General features: G+C 38.0%; 1 protein-coding gene across 1 annotated transcript in view; it reads left to right on the forward strand.

Moving 5' to 3' along the window:
* The window catches only part of LOC150086789 (protein phosphatase 1H-like), a 178691-nt gene that overhangs the window by 24395 nt on the left and 139202 nt on the right, over positions 1 to 15094 (forward strand). The window contains exon 2 of the mRNA XM_090372757.1: positions 14036 to 14388. Within this exon, the coding sequence (XP_090228883.1) occupies positions 14036 to 14388 (353 nt within the window). The remainder of the gene's footprint in view (positions 1 to 14035; positions 14389 to 15094) is intronic.

Here is a 15094-nt window from a genome sequence, read left to right on the forward strand (position 1 = left end):
TACTAATACTATTTCCACTATAAACCATTTATTAGTAAAGATCAGTTTGATTGAAGTAACTAATTTCTCATAATTGTATGGAATTGTAGAAAAGACAGAGAAGTTTATATAAAAAGTTAGTTGTAATGGTTCCAGCCTGATTTGCAGCTTCTTCATATGTTTCTTTCATATAATAAATATCCTGATATTTTAGTTAAATTATTTATTTAACCTACTATCGGGTGTATGGGGAAGTCACTTTTCTACACTAAATCCACGTTGACACAGCTGTAACTTGTAATACCATTCATGAAAATATCAATTCACATTCCCCCCTCCCCTAGTTTAGCTATTCAAAATTGGATCATTCCACTGGAAAAGGATTAAAATAAATTCCATCTAACAGGTAAAAGTTTATATTGTGTACATTAGGACTGTCCGATGTGCTGTCTGTGAGTTCCTAAAAATTTCTTTTATATATACACACACCACTACATTGCCAAAAGTATTTAGACATCTATGTGTTTCATAGAACCTTTTACTGATACAGTAACATGTTAGCCCACCTTTCGCCTTAATTTAACACTGGATCTTTATCTGTAGACTTTGAAGTGTACTGATAGAGCTCCAGAGGTACAAATTTCATCACATCTATTCTGCAGTCATCTTTTTCAATTTAAATTTATGTTCCCTTGTGCATTTCATCTCAAAATAAAAATGCCATCAGCATTTAGTTTATTTAAAACTCTTAATTATTTAAACCTCTTAAACCCTTATACATTTCATTAGATCATCACATAGATGTCTAGTTACTAGAGACTGCAATTTATAGATATCCAGTCTTTCTTGGTAAAAATATCCCCTTTGTGCTCCGAAACTAATTTTGTTGCTCCCTCCTCTCTGCACCTTTTACAATTTACCCATTCCTTCCTAAAATTATCTCAAAAGATCATTTTGGAAAGAATGGACTGCTGTGTTTAACGAGAAGTGGACTTTTGGCCCATTACTCCTTCAACACACCAGTTACTTCAGCTTTTGATTGTGGGTGCATTCACTTGAGCCTCCATAGCCAGGTGGGCAGGAGCGGCAGTGCATAGCACATGCTTCTTGATTAGACCGAGGTTCGAGCCCATGAGCCACCAAATACGGAGGATGCGGAAAGGTCAGGGAATGACCACTTCATATCCCTGGAGCAATATGGCCTTAGTTGTTAATGCTCCTAAAAACCAAATAATATCAACAACAGCATTCACTTGACCTGAAGCTGGTGTACTAGTTCCTCCCAAAGTGGTTCAGTGGAGTTGCGGTTGGGGTTCTAGGTAAGCCAGTGAAGCGTTTGCATGCCCATATATTCATACCAAGTTACTGCTGACTGTGCAATACGATAGGGCACATTGTGATGCTGAAACAGAAGGCCTTTCCCCAAACTGCTGCCACAGTGTAAGAAGAGGAATTGTCTACAATGTCAGTGTACTGCCTAGTATTCATTTTTCTAGTAATGGCACTTAATAGTTTTAAGTCCAAACCATGAGAAACAACCGAGACAATAACATCACCTTGTCCAGAATTAAGTGAGATGACACCTTGTAAATAACTTTCTCCAAGCATCCACTAGATCCAAACAAATTCATCAGATTGAAAAATTATAAACTCAGAGTGATCCCTCCATAACACACCTTTACAACATTCCTGGAATCAGCTAAATGGCTTGTGCATTAGGAAAGCCAATACCATTCATTTCATGCCATAATTTTTGATATATGTACTGTAGCTCTCCCAGGAAAATCCTATATTGTGCAGCTCCCTACATATTGTCCTTGTACTAATATCATTTTCTGCAGCCTCTCTGAACTTGGCAGATTTTGACAGAGACTGTTGGGATCTATATACCACCCTTTGAGCATCTTCTGTTCTCTTTCCAGCAATATTTGTGGTCTACCTAAATGTTTCCTGACTGTAGTTAGCACTACACTGTTTCCATTTGGTGATTATATTTGCCATTATTGATCTAGGCAAGGGCAGTAAACCATTTTATCCATTGCAACACATATTACGCATTAGATTACACACTGGAAGGGGCATAAATTCAAATTGAGGAAAGACAGTTGTAGAATAGATGGCAGAAATTTGCCTTTAGCCAGTGGATGGTTGATTGTTGGAAAAAATTTCCATCTGTCATTGTTGAAGTTGATTGCTTAAATAAATTCAAGGAAGAACTGGACAAACTTTTGAAGTGGATTGATGGGTGAAATGGGAAGGTTTTTTTTTTTTTTTTTGGCCGATGCCGTATAAGTGTGCTTTCTTACATCATATGCCCCTATTAATGCTAATGCTATTGTGCTGATGATGTCACATACCACTGAAGACGAATATCAAATAATCTCAGAAAGAGAAAAGGTCTTATTCCGATACGTAATCCCCCCCACGGTTCTTAATATATTAGCATTAGTTGAGACATATGGTACAGGAAAACAAATTTATACAGCATCCGCCAAAAAAAAACCTTACCACCCCATCCATTCATTCCAAATGTTTGTCTAGTTTTGCCTTCAATTTATTTAATCTAACTTCCACAACAACAGCAGATGGAAGTCTGTTCCAACCATCTGCTGGCTAAAGGCAAACTTCCACACATCTATTCTGCAACTGTCTTTCCTCAATTTGAATCTGTGCCCTCTCAGGTTCTTAATTCCATTCATACTTCATTCTTAAAGCAGACGTATCCAGATGCTGCCAACTTGCAGAATTTAAGCCTCTCTTGGTAAGAGCACCCCTTTGTTCCTCTCACCAATCTTGTTGCCCTTCTCTGAACTCGTTCTAGCAACTCTACATCCTTCCTTACATGAGACCTCCAGACCTATACGCAGTACTCAGGGTGTGGTCTGATGACTGCATTATACAAAGGTATAGCTACCTCCTTGTCTCTGCTAGCAAAATTCCTATATATCATTGACAAACTCCATGACCTGCTTTGGTAGCCCATCTGCACTGCTCAGAGAACTTCATATCTGACTGCACAATTACCCCCAGGTCTTTTTCCTTCTCCTCCTCCCTAAGTGTAGTACCACACAGTTGGTACATTTCTCTTGGGTTACTGTTCTCCATATGCAGTACTTTGCATTTGTCAATGTAAAACTTCAGTTGCCACTTCTCAGCCCATCTTCCTCACTTTTCTAGATCCTGTTGCAGTAGCATACTGTCTTTACTATCATTAACAACCCTACCAACCTTTGTATAATCTTCAAACTTGGACATTAAGCCTGATATACCTTCATCGATATCATTGATAAATAAACAAAACAACAATGGGCCCAGCACCTTACCTGGGGGACTTCACTAATAACATTAGTCCCATAGAGCAGTGTCCATTTATTACCACTCTGCCATCTACCACTCAACCATCCCTTTATCCATTGCAGCAATTTGCCCTTAATGCATATACCGCTCCAATTTGTACAGCAGTCTTCCATGTGCAACAGTATCAAAAGCTTTCCTGAAATCCAAGTATATGATATCAAAATTATTTTTTGCATCCATTTCCTTTGTGACCACATTGTAATATCCAATCAGATTGGTCAGACAAGGCTTCCCCTTAACAAACCCATGCTGTGTCTGAGCTATTACTGCAGTCTTTTCTAGGTGATCCTGCATCACTTCTTTAACCAGTGACTCCATTATTTGTGCCACCCTTTGACCCCCCCCCCCTATTTGTGAATTGGGCACACATTTGCACATCTCCAGTCCATGGGGACCTCCCCTGAATCTCTAAGGATGCTCTCATGTTTGCTAACAATGTCAATGAATTTTATGCAAGCTAAGCCACTAAACTGAAATAATAAGTCCTTGAAATAAAAAAGAATAGATAAAAGAAATTTAATATAAAAATATATTGTCTTTACATAAATATACAGGCTTACATAGGTACTCCATTGTCTAATCCCATCTATTTCTTCATTTACATAATTGTTGTTCATGAAGCAATAAAATTTGTTTCTGGCTTATAATTTGTTCAATGTTTGTCTTGAATTAGCTGTCAAATATGAAATTATTGTTAAAAATCAAATTAGAATTTTAAAAAATTATGAGAAAAATCACAAAAAAAAACACCATTGTCCCATTTTTTGTTGCAGTTTCCTATATCCATTTATGTATAATTTGATTTAATTTCATCAACTTGTAGATCTGAAATCCATGGAATTTAATCAGTTTTGCTTTTTGTAATCCAAATCAGAAAACTGAAGCAGCAGTGCAAGTTTTTCTAAAAATTTTCAAAGCTATTTTTTGATTTCTATCTATTATAAACTGTCTACAATTAACATATAACATATATTGCAGCATCTACTTGAATATTTCTAGTCTAGAAATAGTCAAGCATGTGCTGCCATATGTATGTACTTACATAAATGGACACATTATTTGAAATTACCTTAAAAATATATACATACCTCAGGGAATCCACATATGAAACCTTTACACCCACATGATACGTGTATATGTAAGTGTATATTCCATAGGACCCATGTTATTTTTTCCCATATTGAGAGGCAGGCCACTGGCAAGAGCTCTGTGGGCCACCTGCTACACAGATGCAACTGGTGACCTACATAGGGAGGATTGATCATTCTTAATATAGGGTGTTCCAGTTTTGCTGCAATCATGCAAACAGTGATTGCTAATATGACTTCTTATTAGATGCTATTATGAACACTTCAAACCATCTGTGCAAGGTTCATTTTTCCCAAATCTTAGGGAAGTCCAGATACTTTTTTTTTTTTTTATGTAAACCCCAAACACGAGAGGTATTAGAACCTATAGTACTTAGTACCGTGCTTGAATTGGAGATTGAGACGACGAAAGAAGATATTTGTTGACATTGGACTTGAACTTCTGTAGACTGTAATTTTCAGGAAATACGTATGAAGGAAGGTTGTTCCAGAAAACAGCAGTTGAATGAATAAACGAGGAAGATGAAAAGTTGGTTCTGTGAGTTTGAAGTTGGGCAGTAAATGGATGTTGGCTGGTGGCAACATGTGTTTGGCCTGTTTTGAAAAAGAGAGTGGGAATTATAGAAGCCAATTCAGAAGAACAGTACCCATGGAAGTATCTGTAGAAGAGGCATGTAGCAGAAACAGCACGTCTATAAGACAGCGAGTGGAGAGACTCTGTTAGAGATGAATCATTAATTAACCTAACTGCCGTCTTCTGAATGGAATCTAGAAGCCTGAGAGAGGATTTGGGGCCACCACCCCCAGATGTGGGAACAATAGTCCATGGCTGGCGGATTTGTGATTTATATAGAGTGAGCAGCTGTTTGGAAGAAAAGTAGCGCTGAGAGCAAAAGAGAAAACCAAGTTTTTTAGATGCAGAGGAAGCAATATTTGTAACCTGCTTGTGGCAAGAGAGATTAGAAGTCAGGGTAATCCCCAAAAGAGATATATCATTTCGCCTAGAAATCGGAGTGTCACCAAAGATAAGCATAGCAGCAGAAGAATCCCTTTTGCGAGATATAAGACAAGACAGTTTTAGAAGGGTTGAAATCAACTAAGTTGTCTTTGCCCCACTGGAGAATTACCTGAAGATCGCATTTAAGGAATTGGTAGCAGATTTTCGAGAAGTTGAAGCTGAATGAGCAAGACAAGGTTTCTCAAAATTGAAAGTGGAATGCAATGTGCTATCATCGGCAAAACTATGGATAGGATTTCCAGTCAATGGAAGAAGGTCATTAATATACAAGAGGAAAAGAGTGGGAGAAAGAACTGAACTTTGGGGGACACCGGCATTAGTGGAGAAGTTAGAAGACAGAGAGCCATCTACCATCACCCTCAGTGAGCGTTCAGAGAGGAAACTGGATAACCAATTAATAAAAACAGTTGACAAACCATAAGATGGAAGCTTGCTTAGAAGACATTTATGCCAAACATGATCAAAAGTCTTTGAGATGTCAAGAGCAACTACTTGTGTTTCACTGAACCTTTACATTGAATTAGTCCATATATGGGTAACATAAGCCAGAATATCACCAGTGGATCGACACTGATGGAATCCATACTGGCGATCGTTGATCAGACGGAAGGTTTCTAGGTAGTTTAAGAGTTGGCAGTTAATTGATTTCTCCATTACTTTAGAAAAAGTAAAAGTAATTGCAATAGGACGATAATTGGATGGGAGGGATTTGTCACCCTTTTTAGGAACTGGCTGGATATGAGCAAATTTCCAAGCAGAAGGAAAAACACCTTTGGAATAAGAAAGTGGAAAAAGGTGGCAAAGAATAGGAGTAAGTTCAGGAGCACAGGTTTTGAGAACAAGTGGAGAAATACCATTGGGACCTGGAGCTTTCTTAGCATCAAGATTCGTCAAAATCCTTCTGAATCCTTTTGACGGACCACAGGAGGCATTGAATGGAATGTGTTGGGAATGGTGGGAGGTGTTTTACCAAGATCATTAATACATGAGTTGGAAGAAAAATGGGATGCTAGCAGGTCTTTATCTTTGGCTAAAGTGACAACAGAACCATCTGGTTTGGACAGAGGTGTGAGCAGAGATGGGCAAAAGTTGCAGCCAATAGCTTTGGCAAGAGACCAGAATGCTTGGCTATCATTAGGGCAAGAAGCAAGTTTTCTACTCTTAGCCTGTTCAAACTCTAGTTTGGACTGATTAATAACTGCTTTACAATTGTTGCGAGCTTTGGTGTAGGCAGAAAATGAAACTGGAGAATTAGAAACAAGCCAATTATGATATGCAACATTCTTTTCTTGAACAGCCTTAGCACATTTATTTGAAAACCAAGGTTTATTTAAAGGACGAGATTTTAAAGTTGAGTGTGGGATAAAGGATTCCATTCCTGCAAGAATAATTTCACACGTGATCTGAGCAAATGTTGACATCAGAAGTTTTGAAACAGTAATCTGACCGAAGAAAAGAAGTCTCGCAGGTCATCCCATTTTGCATTCTTGTAATGCCAAACAACACAAGGTTGAAAATAGCCTCATATGAGATAAAGGTTCCGAAGTGGTCTGAAGTGCCTAAAGGACCTCTCACTTCGACCATGTACTTAGAAGGGTTGTTTGTGAGAAAAAGATCAAGTGTATTGGCTGTGATTAGGATTGTCTGGTATTCTTGTAGGTAAATGAATAATCTGTGCAAGGGCATTAGTAATTGCAAAAGCCTCAGCATCCCGACCAGCTGGGTCGGTGTGATTAGAAAACGGAAGCCAGCTGGAGTTGTAAACATTAAAATCACCAAGGAAAATTACCTCACTTTTAGGAAAGTTGGACTGGAGAAAGTCAAGTTGTAAAGAGAGGAAGTCAAACAGCTCCAAGTGATTAGTGGAGTTGGGAGAATGGTAGAGACAACAGATGAATTTGACACAATGAGGTAGAGAGATTTTAAGCCAGAGGAGATTCCAAATTGCCAAGTCTCTGACAGGGAATATCAGAACGGACATATGCACAAGTACCACCTTTGAGGCGAAAGGAATCATGCAGCAAATAATTTGGGCATCTGAGATGAGCAGTAGTTGAATCAACTGATAACTGAGATTCTGTTAAAAAAAGTACATGGGGTTTGGCAGACTGCAAGTGGAAATGGACATCGTTGAGATTAGAATTGAGACCACATATATTTGTGAAATGAATTAGGAAGTGCTTGGGAGGTTTAGATCTTTTCACAGGTACTTTTGGCAATAGTGTATATGTGTGTACACACTGACAGAGTTGACATGAGTGGATAGTGCAGTGTTGAGTCAGTTTGGTGTGACATAAGCACTGGGAAAGCAAAGTTGTGAGTAGGAGTGCATTATAGGCCTAACGACTCTGATGAGTACAATGAACAACTTTACAGAGAAAAAGACTGGGCCAATAAATCAGATTGTCTTGTAATGGGGATATTAACTTTACCAATATAGACTGGAACTTGTGGGCTGGTCACTTGCACATTAGCAAGATTTTTGTGGATTTATGGGATGATTGTTTTCTACAGCAGCATGTTTGAGAAGCAACAGAGGGAGTAATACTCTTGATCTGATTATTAGCAGTGATTATTCATGCATTAAGAAATCCCAGGTAGACAGGAGCAGTGCGTAGCATGCACTTTTCTTGATTAGACAGGGGTTCTAGCCTGTGACCACCAAATACGGAGAATGCGGAAAGGTCAGAGAATGACCACCGCATATCCCTTAGTTGCTAATGCTCCTAAAAACTGAATAACATTAAGAATCTGCAGATAAAAGAACCATTAGGTGGCAGTGATCACAGTGTACTGATGTGGGATTTACTCAAAGATGTATGTACTATCAGGGGTAAAGGGAAGGGATTTTGTTTCGTAAAGGTGACTACAGCAGTCTCAGCCAGTTTTTAAATTCTGTACAGTGGGACCAACTAATGATGTTACCAACCACAAATTCTAAATGGGAAGCATTCAAGGAATTAATCTTGGAAGCTACTAGGCTTTTCATACCAACTAAGAAATACTGTTCAAGTTTAGACCTAAATGGTTGTCAAATGAACTAATGAAACTTGTGGCAGAGAAGAAAAATAGGACGCATATAAATTATCAGGAGACACATGCCTATGGTAGATACGAGTAAGCTGAAATAAGACTAGGTTATATGGGGAGCTCCCCATATAAGATAGTATGTAGTAGTAGTAGTAGTGGCACATGATGCAAGAAAGCAAGTGTAGGAGCTTATGCAGCATCAGCCAAAAAAAAAAAAAATAAAATCACACCATTCCACCACCTGTCCAGTTCCTCCTTAAATTTATTTAACCTATCAACTTCCACAACGACAGGTGGAAGTTTTTTCCAGCAATTAACCACCCGCTGGCTAAAGGCAAATTTCCGCACATCTATTCTACATCTGTCCTTTCTTAATTTGAACTTATGTCCCCGTAGGTTCGTAATCTGAACAAGTGGAAGGATCCCATCAGAATTCAGCGTGCTCAACCCATTCAAGGCCTTATAGACCTCAATCAGATCACCGTGCAGGTGCCTAGTCTCCAGCCACTGCAATTTGCAGAACTTAAGCCTCTCTTGGTAAGAGAATCCCTTCATTCCCCTCACCAATCGTGTTGCTCTTCTCTGTACACGCTCAAGCAAATCTACATCCTTCCTAAAATGAGGCCTCCAGACCTGTACGCAGTACTCAAGGCGTGGCCTGACCATTGCCTTATACAGAGGGACAATCACCTCCTTTTCCCTGCTAGCAAAATTCCTATATATCATTGACAAAACCCCATGACTCGCCCTAGCAACCTGTCTGCACTGCTCAGAAAACTTCATATCTGACTGCACAATTACTCCCAGGTCTTTTTCATTTTCTACCACCTTAAGTGTAGTACCACACAGTTGGTACGTTTCTCTGGGGTTACTTCTCCCCATATGCAGTACTTTGCATTTGTCAAGGTTGAACTTCAGTTGCCACTTCTTAGCCCATCTGCCCAAATTATCTAGATCCTGTTGCAGTAGCACACTGCCATTACTGTCATTAACAACCCTGCCAACCTTTGTGTCATCTGCAAACTTCGACATTAAGCCTGATATACCTTCATCAATATCATTGATAAATACACAAAACAACAGTGGACCCAACACCGAACCCTGTGGGACTCCACTAATAACATTAGTCCACGAAGAGCAGCACCCATTGATTACCACCCTCTGTCTTCTCCCACTTAACCATCCTTTTATCCATTGTAGCAACTTACCCTTAATACCATTCTGCTCCAATTTGTACAGTAGTCTTCCATGCACAACAGTGTCAAAAGCTTTCCTGAAATCCAAGTATATGATATCAAAATTATTTTTTGCATCCAGTTCCTTTGTGACCACATCATAATAACCAATCAAATTTGTCAGACAAGACTTTCCCTTAACAAACCCATGCTGTGTTTGAATTATTGCTGCAGTCTTGTCTAGATGATCCTGCAATGCATCTTTAACCAGTGACTCCATTATTTTACCCGGAACAGAAGTTAAACTAACTGGTCTGTAATTACTCGTGTCACCTTTCGATCCACCTTTGTGAATTGGGGGCACATTTGCATATCTCCAGTCCGTGGGAACCTCCCCTGAGTCCAAGGATGCTCTCATAATTATGGCTAAGGGTTTGCTTAGTTGCTTTGCCGCCTCCTTTAAAATAACTGGATAGATCCCATCCACCCCAGGTGCTTTTCTTATGTTTAACTTCAACAATTTCTCCTCCACTTTGCTCTCAGTTATTACAAAATCATTAAGCACACTGCTACAATTTGATAACCTTCTTCCATTTTCAAACTGTAATAATTCCTCACGTGTGAATGTAGATGCAAAATACTCATTCAGTTTGTTTGCTATCTGAGCAAATGTAATCGAGTGACAAGGGAGGTTAGGCAAGCAAAGGCAGATTTCAAAAAATCTTTGGCAAAGGAGCAAAGAAAAATAGTAAAGACTTCTTTACTTAATGGTAGAAGGAAGGGGATGAATCAGCTTTGTCCACTTGATATCAAGTGAAAGCATCTCTAATGATATGCCTGTAAATAAATTGTGAACAGACACAATTTGGCCTCAGTAGCCCTTGTGTCATTAACCTCCATTCTAACAACCACTTGATGATGATAGTTCGATTGTCGATGATTCTGTTCAAATTGCTCATAATCTGAATAAGTATTTTGTATCTACATTCACACATGAGAAGTTATCCAGGAAGGGGAATGCCAGAAGTTTATAAAACTCTGGCAGGGAGCTAAATGATTTTTTAATAACTGAGAGCAAACAGGAGAAATTGCTGAAGTTAAACATAAGGAAGACACCTGGGGTAGATGGGATTTATCCAGTTATATTAAAGGAGGCAGCAAACGAAGTAAGTAGACTCTTAGCCATGATTATGAGGGCATCCTTGGATTCAGGGGAGGTCCCCAGAAATTGGAGAAGTGCATGTTTCCACAATTCACAGAGGGGGATTGAAAGGTGACACTAGTAATTGCATACCTGTTAGTTTAACTACTGTTCCAGGGAAAATCATGGAGCCACTGGTTAAAAAAACACTACAGGATCATCTAGACAAGACTGCAGTAATAGTTAAGACACAGCATGGATTTGTTAAGGGGAAGTCTTGTCTGACCAATTTGATTGGATACTATGATGTGGTCACAAAGGAACTGTATGCAAAAAATAATTTTGATGTCATATACTTGGATTTTAGGAAAGCTTTTGATACTCTTGCACATGGAAGACTACTGTACATGTTGGAGCAGTATGTAATTAAGGGCAAGTTGCTACAATGGATGTGAAGATGGTTGAGGGGGAGAAGACAGAGAGTGGTAATCAATGAGAACTGCTCTTCTTGGAGTTTCCCAGGGTTCCGTGTTGGGCCCATTGTTGTTTTCTGTATTTATCAGTGATATTGATCAGATAGTATGAACCAGAGCTGTAATGCTCAATACAGTGATATTGATGAATGTATATCAGGCTTAATAACCAAGTTTGCAGATGATGCAAAATTTGGTAGGGTTGTTAATGACAGTAAGGATGGTACGATATTCTTCTGCAACAGGATCTAGAAAAGTTGAGCAGATGGGCTGATAGGTGGCAACTGAAGTTTAACATTGACAAATGCAGCAAAGTACTGCATATGATTAGCAGTAACCCCAGAGTAAAATACCAACTGTGTGGAGTACACTCAGGATAGTGAGAATGAAAAAGACCTGGAGGTAATTGTGCAGTCAAGTATGAAGTTTTCTTAGCAGTGCAGACAGACAGCAAGAATAGCTCATGGGGTCTTGTCAGAGATATATAGGAATTTTGCTAGCAGGTATAAGGTGGTGATTATCCTTTTGTATAAGGGATTGATCAGGCCACACCTTGAGTACTGCATATAGTGCTGTAGGCCTCATTTTAGGAAAGATGTTGAGTTACTAGAACAATTACAGAGAAGGACAGCAAGATTAGTGAGTGGGACAAAAGGGTTGCTGTTATGAAGATAGCTTAAGTTCTGCAAATTGCAGTGTCTGGAGACTAGGCACCTGCAAAGTGATCTGATTTGAGATGTATAAGGCATTGAATGGTTTGTGCAAGCTCAGTGCTGATAGTATTAATCCTCTTGCTCAGATTCCGCACCTGAGGAGGATTAATCAAATTGAAGAAGTTGGTTGTAGAATAGATATACGAAAATTTGCACTTAGCCTTTTGGTGGTTGAATGTTGGTACAAACTTCCATCTGTCGTGGGAGTTGACAGCTTAAATAAATTGAAGGCTGACCTAGTTTGCTGATGCTAAATTAGCTTGCTTTCTTGCATCATGTTCCTTTACTAATGCTAATGATACTATTTTAGATTCCTCCCATATGTTGCTATTTTTGTAATTTCTAACTCAAATTTTTAATTTTACATTTCTGTTACTGTTGAGAGATGACTTTTTTTTTCTTTTTTTTTTAGTAGATTATTTAAATATATCTTATTTTAATTTATTCATGGAATCACATGTGTTAGACATTGCTATTTGCTACATAACTGCATATTTACATAAATATAATTTAAGTGTTTTTGACCATCACTTTCTCTTGCATTTACATTGCTTGTGCCTTCTTTCAACTCACACACTGTTGCATCTGAATTTGTAATATTTCATTTTGATATATATCAGCTAAGGAAATTAAATTATTTTCATCTTTACTGATGTTTAACAGTTTCAAATTTACAATTTTTCGTTTAAAGCCGGTTTTGTAATAACTGGTATCAGAAATCCTTTTCAATATTTTATATTATTTTTCAGCTTTTCTGACTTGTAAGTTCTACTTTTGCTCTTGGTAATGTAAGGTCTTGCTTTTTAAGCAGAGTACTATGGCCCTTGGGTGAATGTCTAATTTTGGTTCCATTTTTGTCAGAAATTGTTCAGCCTTGATTGACATTTTAATAGGTCACATGAAGTGCCACTGTAGTTCAGACTTTTTTAAAATAAAGTTCTTAACTCTCAGTTTGTGCATGCTCCTCTAGTAACTGATTGTCAATGTTGGATAATTAAGGACCATTAGACAAAACTTGCTCTTAGTTTTATCGAACTCATCTCTGAGATTTTTTTAGAATTGATTTTTAAATTTTTTTAGAATTCCCTTAATTAAACATTGTATAGTTTTCTGATATATATTCAGAGTGGTAGTTTTAAGTGAGAACCCATGAAAATTCGAATTACTTAAGCTAAAAGAGTGAAAGAGACACTGAAATTTACAAGAAACATTCTTTAATCTCTTCCATTACTTTGTCAAAAAATTTTGAAAATTATCTCCATTGCAACATAACTGTGCATTAAGCATGTTCCAAAACACTGTTGGAAATAAAAATAGGTATTTTACTTTTTAGTTCTTTGGGTGGATTAATGTAGACATTATTTTTGACTTAGATTTGCATGGATCATTTAGGCTTATTTTTTATTGACATAGATTTGCATGGATTATATAGTATATAGGCATTGTTTTTGGTGTAGCTCCACAAAAACAGAAGTCTAATGATAACAAATCTTTTAGTGTGGTGGCTGTATTTCTTATGAAATTATGTGATTTCCAAACAAGTTCGAACACAGCCATAGATGCACTTGAATTTTGACTTTTGCTATTTTTCTGAAAATACATTTTGACAGTCTCTTCCTTGGTGATGTATCCTGGGAGTTCACTGACTGTGTCATTGTACTGCTAAGACGTTATGGTTCCTGTAAAAAAGCTGGGCCCAGTAGCCCTGATATAGATCACTATATGGCACTCTTCAGTCTTTGTGGGTTTTGGAGGAGTTTGCATATGGATTTTTTCATATGCAGTATACAAGTGTATTCTCAAAATTTATATACCCAGTCATGTGATATTGGCTTTATCAGACAAGAAGGTCCATTCTAATATCTGAGGGTTTTTTATTCACATTTCCAGTAACTGTCCATAATAATAGATTTACTTTCCACATTTTGCTGGTAAAAGTTTCTGCACATTGGGGATAAAACAGGAGTGGGGTGAAGGTGACAGATTCTGTAAAAAAAGTGTGTGCATATGTTAGTTATTCCTTTGTGTGTGCCACTCTAACTGTTACATATTTTTTTTTAGAGCTATCAATGCTGGTAAAAGCATAAGAAATGAAGATCAAGCTTCTATTTTTAGAGGTGTGCTGTATCCAACAGTTCACCCTGAAGTACCAGGAATGGCAAGAGAACAGATTAGCCCTCCCTCTGCAGTACAAGCAGACACTAGTAGAGGCACAAAAGTGAAAGGTATTAATAGTAGTGATGCCCCTAACATTCCTCCTAAAAGCAATGCTACTATAAACTCTTGTGATGCTCAGTCTAATAGTACTAAAGATTCCGGCAAAAGTAGCACCATTACTAGTCCAACAGATGAACACCACTTTCGTACACCGCCATCAACCCCAGAAAGCAACAGGAAAACAACTCATCAGGCATGTTACTGTTTTTAATTACCTTTTTTTTTATTATATCGAGCTTTAGACACTTTCAAATTCATTGGTATATTATGATTTTCTTGCTATATCATATACAGTCGAATTTCATTAATACAAAGATCAAGGGGCCTAAATTTTTGTTTTGTAATGAAAATGTTCTTGTTTGTACTCTGGCAGGACCACCAGGTCAGTAGAGTTTACAATAAATCATCAATACAAACGTTAATCGTATTTAGCAGTTACAAGTTTGAACTCCTGTGCATTCAAAGAGCACTTGCTACTGCACTCCCGCTCCTGACCACTCAGCTATGTCAGGCCTGAAGAGGTCCCCCAAAAGTGTCAAAATTTTACGTTTTTTTTTTTGGGTACATACTATCTATGAATAATAATAATAATAACTGGGGGGGCTTCACCCCCTGTTCACTGTGCTCGCTTCTTTTGATAAAATAAAATAAAATACTTACAGAGGCTTTCAACACCGTGTGTGTTCCTCAGCTACGAATACATAAATAAGTTACATACGGAAATCTAGAGTGGTACCACATGGTCATCTAGATAAACAAAGCATGTGCATGAGGCTTATCTAGCATGATCATGCTAAAACAGAAGCTTGTTTTACCATGGTAAAGCAAGCTTCTGTTATGTAGTTTAGTATTTGTTACATATTACCACATAACCTGCATCCTTCTTCTCCCATTGGCTGAATG

The sequence above is a fragment of the Mastigoproctus giganteus genome, chromosome 4 (genome assembly GCF_048544385.1).
Source record: "Mastigoproctus giganteus isolate SK-2022 chromosome 4, ASM4854438v1, whole genome shotgun sequence".
NCBI classification, from domain to species: domain Eukaryota; kingdom Metazoa; phylum Arthropoda; class Arachnida; order Uropygi; family Thelyphonidae; genus Mastigoproctus; species Mastigoproctus giganteus.